The 9,947-nt window shown below is 33.2% G+C and overlaps 1 protein-coding gene across 1 annotated transcript; it reads right to left on the bottom strand.

The window, feature by feature from the left end:
* Positions 1–1,033: 1,033 nt before the first annotated feature.
* LOC129284657 (putative pentatricopeptide repeat-containing protein At2g02150) lies at positions 1,034–5,657 on the bottom strand. The gene is made up of 3 exons (XM_054920192.1): positions 2,924–5,657; positions 2,733–2,787; positions 1,034–1,854 (listed from the first exon to the last, which is right to left on the bottom strand). Exon 1 carries the CDS (start codon positions 5,532–5,534, stop codon positions 3,183–3,185), a length of 2,352 nt encoding a protein of 783 aa, XP_054776167.1. The 5' UTR covers positions 5,535–5,657; the 3' UTR covers positions 1,034–1,854; positions 2,733–2,787; positions 2,924–3,182.
* Between the last annotated feature and the right edge of the window lie 4,290 nt (positions 5,658–9,947).

Genomic DNA, 9,947 nt, shown 5'->3' with positions numbered 1-9,947 from the left:
ATTTTTTAAAAAAAAGTGTTCTTAATTAAAGTTGTAATTTATAAGATTTCTCTAAGACATCCTATTAAATAAATATAAACATGTAAATAATGTGTGATTTTAAAAACAATTAACCAATTTATTGGAGAATGTAAATTAATTAAAAATGACTTAAAATGTAAGATATTTTTTGAAGAATTAGATATTTAAAAATGTAAGATATTTTTAATTTTTTAAAGTGTAATCATTATCTTTTTTTCTTTTAAGTGTCCCTATTGAATAGATTACTTTATATTTTTTTAGGATAAAACACTCTATCAAAATAATGGTTTAGCTTAAAAATAAGTAACTACTTTATTGAGAAGTAATATTCAATTAATTTTTTTTTATATTTTTTAATAGAGGAAGTAAGTAACATATGTAAATTTTATATCTTTACACTTTCTACTCTTGATCTTTATTTAATCAAATATTTGGGTTAAATAAAAAATAAAAAAAAATTGGGTTCAAAATCAAGTTAAATGTGTAATATTTTAATGGTTGAGATAAATATGAAAAGTATATTTACATAAAAGATTATATTAACCGATTTAACATAATTTTTCAAAAAAGAAAATGACACCAATCTACTTACATTATTACAATTTTAATTCTAATGTAATTATTATTTTTAGTTATTAAATTCTATTTTAAAAAATAAAAAATTTAAAATTAAATTACCTTGCTTCCAACGAACAAAGCACTTGTATCAATAGAGGAAATCGAGTTCAAGCCTGCATAACTTTTAACACCCATCTTTACTGACCAGAACAATTTTTATCAACAACCCAAAAAATTCTCATTTGTAAAATTGAGACTTGTTCTCTCCGTCCGCAAGCGCGCTGGCGGATGCAAGCGCGCGAGTAGCAAGTCATTTTGGATAAAGAGACAATTGAATGAATTAGTTGAAATATTGAAAACCAAGAACAACGCAAAATGACAGATCCAATCAAACTTGATATCCAAAAAGGATAAACTAAAGAATTTGGAGATTAGGATGAAGGGGCAGGGTCCGTGACAAGGCAAAATTGTCCTTTACTTATATATCATGAGGGTGAAACTATAACTACAAAAAATGACGGATCATTTGCTTGCCTTGCCAGGTTAGAATACTCAGATTTTAACAAAAGCAAAAATAAACAAGTAAAAGGAAAAAATCAAGATAACAACCCTCAAATGATGTCCTTCCAATGTGAATCCACATTATTTTACGAAGGACCAGTGGCCTAATAAATATAAATACTCTCCATAATTCATGTTGTAGTATTAACTTCAGACAACTGTACTTTCTCCACTCAAGGTTGTTGGGCTGAGTTTTGGGTCAAGTCATACATGCTTTCATGCGTTGCGCTTGAATTGCCATCAATTGTCACTCCCTTGAAAACTAGCTTGTTCTCAAGGTAAAGTCTGAATGCAAGTATCCTTCCCAACTTCTCTAGTGCCTTGGATCAAGAGAAGCAACCTTTCCAACATTCAAGACAATGAGAATGTGGGAAAAATAAATACATGGGCAATCTCTTCATCGAATGAGCTCATAGCAGTAGAGGTTCTCATAGATTTGATCCAGTTCTAAACATGTATGACCACTTGAGTCGAGATGCCATAATTCTTCTCAGCTTTGAAGTGAGTAAATAATAACAACCACAGCTTCCCATGCCAACCCAACAAGGTTAAATATATAAGATCCTTTAAGATGGGTAATCCCCCTGATTCCAAGCACGTGGGCAATCTGGATGCTAAGGTACCTCCAATTCAAGCCTGCTGGCATGCATTTGGTTCGCATTTGGTTTGTAACCGAAAATTGTTTATGCATGAAATAAGAACATGATGTGGAGCCTGTACAGAAAAATAATTTTATCACAAGCCATCTATCAAAACTTGTACTTGTAGTGCTTATTAGTTCCAAATCCAACAATCATAACTCTGGCAATCCCAAATAGCAACAAAGTAATACAAAATAAATCCAAGACTTGCTCGAAGAACTCTCAGCTGTCAGATAAATATGGGAGAAAGTTGAAGGTGCAAGTGGCACATAGGACTCAGGAAAAAGAGAGAGCTCAGGAGTTGCAGAGGTTAGCTAGCTCAATCAACTACGGAGTTGTAATATCAAATAGTATTTATTATTCTATAGATTGCTTATAGAGATTGAAGAAGACAAAATTGCTTTCGGGGGTCATTAAAAAAAAAGAGCATAAAACTACTGAGTTCTTGGATGGCTGGATCAACCAATAGGGGGTTATTCCAACTTAACTAGTGACCTCGAATTCAAGCTGTAGGAATACAACAAACATCAAAACTCGATGGTAAAGCCAGCCACTTGAAAGGGTTTTATAATGCTCAATCAGGGTTAGTTTGGGCCCCCGTTAAGTCCCCTCAAGTTGACGTAGGGCAGCCCATGATACTGGATGTGCAACCAAAAAATAAAAGCATAAAGAAGCAAGCATTTACATTGCAAAATCCAGAACACTTTTAAGACAAGAACAATTTGTTTTCTCAAACAAGTACACCATTTACCATGCAAAGATAAAGGGACATTGAGAAACTTGTTGCCCTGAAATTCTATAATAAATTTGCATATGAACACTAATATGGCTGCAGTGATGACACAATTATGATGATTAAGCTAATATCTTCATGTATATATTAAGATGAAAATGGTTAAGAAATATAAAATACCTTGTGCATCTTAGCAATAAAAGAATCATTTACTGTACCTGAAATCCTTCTCATCTGCTATAAAAGTTGTTGTTATTCTGACGTGGTTGATTCCTACAAGGAACAGCCATCAGAAAATCTTCATGAAGCTTAAATAGTCACAAGAAAAAGGCTCTAACTTAATAATGGACAATGAAAGTACCCAGAAAAGAAAATAATTCAAAATTTTAGCGAGATGATCATCACTCACCATGAAGAATTATCCTCTGGAACAATAATATCATTCTTTTGCCAAGTTACATGCAAAAGTTTGCAATAGAAATCCTAGAAGCAGAACTCACATCAGAGTACCTTCTAGAAACATCGATTGGAACCAGCAATTGCCCTTCCATAATCAGGCATCATGTTCATTTCAATTATGTTATTCAGCCCCGGAAGCAATCATCAAAATATTAATTGCTGGTCACTATATCTGGGAACAATGAAGTAAGAACGAGATAATTTCCCTCTCAAGTGTGTATAGAAGAAGCTGTGACATTGATGGGTCCAGTAATCAGGCTCCTCTTAATCATATCATCTTGCAGAGCCACAGCATCACTTATATCTCCTAGCTTATAATATGTTCTCAATAGACGAATACAAAGAACCTCATCAGGGATTATATTCTTTACAAGCATCTCATCAAGCAATGACTTTGCCTCTTGTACAAGACCACAATCACAATAACCCGAAATTAATGAAGTATAAGTAAGCAAATCTAACTCCATACCCATTTCAACCATTTTCACTCGTAAACACAAAGCTTCTTGTGGATTTTTATGCTTCAGGTACCCATCAATCAAAGCAGTGTAAATAATTTTATCTGGACTCATTCTCTTATCCAGCATTTCATTGAACAACTTCTTTGCTTCTTCAAGGCAATTATTTTTGCAAAGGCCGTCAATTAAAGCAGTATAAATCATTATATTAGGTTGCAAACCAATGCTTGTCATGTGGCCAAAGTAACTAACTGCATCCTGGATAAGTCCCATTTTGCAAAAACCATCTATTAGTACGCCAAAGGTTACAACTGTTGCCTCAATGCCCAAGTCCTGCATTTCTTGAAACAGATTAAGCGCCTCTGTGGTTTTCCCAACCTTAAAATATGCATCCATAAGGGTTGTATATATGTAACTATTTGAAGTTAGACCACAATCTTTTAACTCATGAATTACAGTCTCTGCTTCTTCAATCTTGTTCTGCTTGCAAAGGCCCCATATTATGGTTCCATAAAGCAATAGATCTGATTTGATGCTTTTCTTCTTCATTTCCTTTAAAATATCGATCGCTTTCTCTGCCATCTCAGCCTTAGCATATCCATGAACAAGGGCAGTATAAGTTTTTACATTAAGAGCCACTCCAGCTTTCAACATTGCCCTGTATAACTCCTCTGCTTCTTTCATCCTACCATCTTCACAAAGACCGTCCAATAAAGTGGTATAGGTCACAATGTTTAAGTTAAATCCAGCCTGCAATATATCATTTGCCAGTGCAAATGCTTCAACCATATTACCTGTTTTACAGTTTGCATCAATCAGAGAAGTATAGGTAACTTCATTAGGTAGAAGACCAAGCCGTCTCATGTCAACAAAAAATTTAATTGCTTCCAGCATCATTCCTGCCTTGCAAAATGCATCAATAAACGTACTATAAGTTATGACATTTGGTTTCAACTCCCTTTTCTTCATCTCATGCAGATAGGCAAAAGCTTGAGGAATTCTTTCGAACTTACAGAAGCAATTGATTAGAGAATTGTAGGTTATCACATCTGGTTCACATCCTACACCTTTCATTTCCTCAAATAAATTAACTGCTTCTTTTAATAAGCCTGCTTTCCCATGTCCATCAATGAGAGAATTATATGTCACTCTGTCTGGAGTGAGGCCCATCCCTTTCATTTCTTCAAAAAAATTCCTAGCAGTTTCTAAATCTCCTTCTTTACTCAAATAACCTATCATTATATTATATGTGAAAACTGTGGGTGAAAGACCAGCCTCAACCATGTTCTTGAAGAATTTCATTGATGATTCCCCTTTGCCTGCTTTTGAAAGTCTATGCAAAAGCTCATTACAGGATCGCACTTTTGGAAGAACCATGAACTTCTTCATCTTCAAAAAACATTGACTAGCTTCTTCATGTAATCCCAGCTCAACTAATACGCTAAATAAACAATCAAATACTCCAAAGCCTGGACGGCAAACATTCCTTGTCGAATACAACATATCAAACAAATCATAACCCGGTAGTGTTCTATTTAACAAAATCAACTCCCTAAGTATCTCTCTTGCATCAAGGTAAAGCATCCCACAAAATAAAATGTGAGCCACGATGCAATACGATTCTGTGGTGTGGCGAAATCCAATTTGGCTTCTTGCCCACTTGAAGAACCTCAAGGCAAGCTTCGGATCTCCATTCAATTTGACCAAAACCTTGCCCACCCAAATGGGCGCTAATGCTGATGTAAATATACTAGCCACTTTTGGATCATCCCAATCGCCATTTTTTAATATACTTCGCAATGAGTCAGAACTAATATCATCAAGAGAGCATTGGGGGCTCGATTTGGAGACAAAGGGGAATCTAAATACAAAAAGAAAGCCAGTGAACCAAACCAAAGGGCAAGCAATGAACGAACTATGAGAAAATGATATCGATGATGAAACACCGTACGCAGCGGCAAATGGGTAACTAGGGTTTTCAGAATATGAAGCAGCGAATGAGCTTACTCGGAGGGAAGTTCTCCGACCAATTTGAAAGAGGTTGCGCATAAAAAGCAACATCTTGTAGAGTAAGGAGATCAAAATGCCTTCAAATAGTTTCATTTTCCAGTGCTTGAGGCTTGGTCATGCAATAAGCATTCATAGCTTGAGGTTTCGCAGATTGTGGAGAAGGCGAAAAACTAAATATTTGGTAGGGTTTATGGAGGGGAGACCGGAGGAGCTGACAACCTGATGATTACCCCGGAGGTTTATGCGATTTTTAATTATCAACCTTTACAATTACATGTATAAAATTATCACACGTCATTATTTACTCATTAACTTTTAGAAAAATTTCATAAGGCAGGGAAGAATTGTTTTGTTCATGTTCTTGACTTTTCGTCATAAGGTTTTTTATTTTATTCCGTTTAAATTTTGGTGAAAAGAAGTAAATATGGTATTAAAATTTATATTAATATAATTAAAATTAAAATTAAAAACTTATTAATTTTTTAAATATAATTAAATTGATTTATAAATAAGAGTGGAGGAAGCTTGTGATGTTAAAAAAGAGAGAAAATCACTCTAAAATCTCATGGAAGCATTCAAAATATGCTAAAGTTCTATGAATTCATTAAATAGCTGCTAGATTCTCAGGGACTTAAGGGTGAATAAGTCTGAAAATGAAATTATTGATTTTTCCTCTACCATTAAAAAGGAAAATTTCTTGAACGCATATCTCATGAAACCCATAATCACCGATATTGAAGATTGATGCATATCTATGATTGTTGATCACGGTAGGGTAATTTTCACTTCCTCATATCTATGATTACTGCCCTTGTCTTCATCTAAGCGAGGTGGGAATGTTCATCCGCAATTGCAATATTTCATCGATAGAAAACAATACAGTGGTTGTTGAGCAAGTAAACAATTGCTTATGCGTTAATGATTTCATTATTGGTTAAGGGTAGGATAATGCTTTTTGGATATACCTATGATCATTTTATTTGCATAGCTAATTGGTATGGATTTTTCTGGTGCAACATTCATGCATTGAAAAATATCTGATACGAATAACTCTACATGTTGTCAATAGTATATTCTTGTATTGTCAATATGCTATGGATAGTTGTCGATACACTATATCGTACAAGATGGCTTGTAAAAATGCTTATACTATTGAAAAACATGTATTATGTTATTTTTTTTTCATACAAGAAACATTTTATATATTATTTTCAAGCATTTGATACAAGTTTGTTTTGTTAAAAAATCTCTGTTGTACCTTATAAGATTTACTTGTGGTGCAGGATGACCTCTATAAGAAGAAGATAGAATTCTTGTGGTGGCTATTGAGTTATTGTAACAATGTGAAGGAGCATGAAGCCATGCCCTTATTAGAAAGATCTCAAGAAAGGAAGAAGAGGAAATAAAAGATTATTGATAAAACTTTAGGATATAAATTTATTGATAATCATGTCCTTTTATATAGTTAGCTCATTTCGTGTAGTTAACTTAGACAATGTTATTATGAATGGTGATTACGAATTTGTAAATGTGACAAATAGTTTGTTTTATTAATTAAATGTTAACAAGTGGCCAACTGTGATTGATAAGTGGTTTTCACTTTATTGATAAGCTATACATTCACTATTGACTAGTGCTGATACATTATGTGCTGTTATTCCCTTTAAAAATCAACAAACTACAAGAATCTGTTGATTATTCGCTGTTGGATATTGACAAGTGGTTATCACTATATTGACAAGCTATACGTTCACCATTAACAAGTACTGATACATTAGGTACTGTTATTCCCTTTAAAAATTAACAAGTTACAAAAACTATTGATTATTTGTTGTTAGCAATTGAGAAGTGGTTATCACTATATTAACAAGTTATGCATTCATCATTGACAAATGCTGATACATTAAGTACTGGTATTCACTTTAAAAATCAACTAGTTATAAGAACTTGTTGATTACTTGCCATTGACCATTGACTGCAAGTTATCACTATATTGACAAACCATGCATTCACTATTGACAAGTATTAATACATTAGGTGTTGTTATTTCCTTTAAAAATCAACTAGTTACAAGAACCTGTTGATTACTTGTTGTTGGCCATTGACTACAAGTTATCATTATATTAACAAGCTATGCATTTTTCATTGACAAGTGCTAATACATTAAGTGCAATAATTCCTTTTAAAAATTAACTAGTTATAAGAACCGATTGACTACTTGCCATTGGCCATTGATTACAAGTTATCACTTCATTGATTAGCTATGCATTCTTCATTGACAAGTGCTGATATATTAGGTGCAACAAACAAAAAAATAAATTTCAGATATATAAACAAAAAGTACACTTGTCTCTGATATTTTCTAGCATGGATTAGGACTTTTGCAAGTCTTGAAGGTATGACCAGTCTCATGATATCTTGTATAATGATAAACCCTTTTGTTTTAGATTTGAGATTTCCTTCTTTTACGCTTTGCCTACCCAAAGGCCTTATAGTCATTGATAGCTTGAAGCAGGTTTAGGTTAATAAATTTGTCACCATCAATGCTTATAGACATGGACAGTCATGTGTGGCTATCGATCTCATGTTGCTGACATATATCTTCTATTGAGTGGTAAACTTGTAACATTCATCTACAAAATTGTACACATTGCCACAAACCAGCTTGATTGCTGCACATGCATGTATATAGGGTATTCTACTCATTTGCCATGCCAAACAAGAGCATGTATGTGCTAGTCATTTGATGATATCATTCTTGTTAACTCTTCATACATTGTCTATTCCTTTATTGTTCTTGTTCTAACACCCCCCAATATATTGCATACTTCCTTGATCATAATTTTGAAAATGTCCCCTATATGAAAAAAAATATAATATATGTTCTTTAGAAGAATTTGCCATTTTAGAGGTCAACCTATACCACGCACAGTATATTGACAACTATACATAGCATAATGACAACACATTTATCCACTATTGACAAGATGCATTGTTGTTTTATAATAGAGATTTTTTTAACAAAACAAGCTTGCATTATATGCTTGAGAATAATATATAAAATATCCCCTATATGAAAAAAAAAACATAATATAATACATGTTTTTCAGTAGTATTTGCATTCTTACAAGTCATTCTGCACAATACAGTATATCGACAACTATTCATAACATATTAACAACACAAGAATACATTATTGACAACATGCAGAGTTATTGGTATAAGATATTTTTCAATTTATCAGTGTTGCACAAGATAAATCCATACCCATTAGCTATGCAAACCGAATGATCGCATGTATACCCAGAAATCATTATCCTACCTTTAAACAATAATGAAATTATTAACGTCCAAAAAATCATTTACCCGCTCAACAATCATTGTATTGTTTTCTATCAATGAAATACTGCAGTCGCTGATGAAACACTCCCATCTTGCTTAGATGAAGATAAGGGCAATAATCATGGATATGACGAAGCAAAAATTATCTTATTGTGATCAACAATCATGGATATACGGCAATCTTCAGTATCGCTGATTATAGGTTCTATGAGATGTGCGTTAAAGCAAAATTTCCTTTTTAATGGTAGAGGACAAATCGGTAATTTCATTTTTAAACTTATTCACCCTTAAGTCCCTGAGGATCTGACAGCTATTTGATGAATTTATAGGATTTCAGCATATTTTAAATGCTTTTATGGGACCTTAAAATGATTTTCCCTAAAAAAGATTATGATTATTTAAGCATTTATTCAATTTGGGTAACATGAAAGAGAAGTACAGAACTATGGATCACAGATCTGTGTAGGTTGTGTGTTGGGTTTGTATTCCCTAAATGGGCTCATGGGGTGGCCCACGCATTTTAGGATATCCATGATCCATAATATATAAAACTCAACCAGTTTATCACATCAGTGTGTTGCCGAAGTTTGATATTGATGCACAATTAACAAATTACTAATTTCCTAACATAGGTCGCCCTTTGGATTAGTTACAAATATTTCTGGATAGTAGTCCATAATAAATACTCTCGCTATTTTTTTTTTTTATGAAACAAATTACCCACTTTATACAGACCAAGAAAACAGTTAAAATTAGTTTGAGTGTTGGTATAAAAAAAAATAGTTTATATTTGTAAATGTATCCCAAACTTTCTTAGCATGAGAAACGCTCGTACTTTTTTGGTGGGTAGAGCAAGAGTATTTAATCAATTTTAAGGGTATTTTAGGGGGGAAAAACATCAATCAATTTACTGACAATTTTCTGTAAAATGACTTGTATGAAAATAAGAACATCAAAACCTTTATAACTCTGTCTCAAAACAAGAGGAACATAGGAAACATTTGTCTTTAGTTTAGGAAAAAGCTCTCTCCTCCATAAGAGCCTTCCTCTACTGAAATTCTTGTTTATCTTCAGTTTAGGAAAATGTTGATGCTGATTGTATTGAAAAGCCAGAAAGCATAATGCATATATATCGCATTTTCTTTTCGGGTGATCGAGCAAGAA

The sequence above is a fragment of the Prosopis cineraria genome, unplaced genomic scaffold (genome assembly GCF_029017545.1).
Source record: "Prosopis cineraria cultivar Desert tree isolate PC_DT_omini unplaced genomic scaffold, ASM2901754v1 PC10, whole genome shotgun sequence".
Lineage (NCBI taxonomy): Eukaryota > Viridiplantae > Streptophyta > Magnoliopsida > Fabales > Fabaceae > Prosopis > Prosopis cineraria.
Note: the sequence above shows the minus strand (reverse complement) of the source record. Positions and strands in the feature narration are given on the sequence as shown.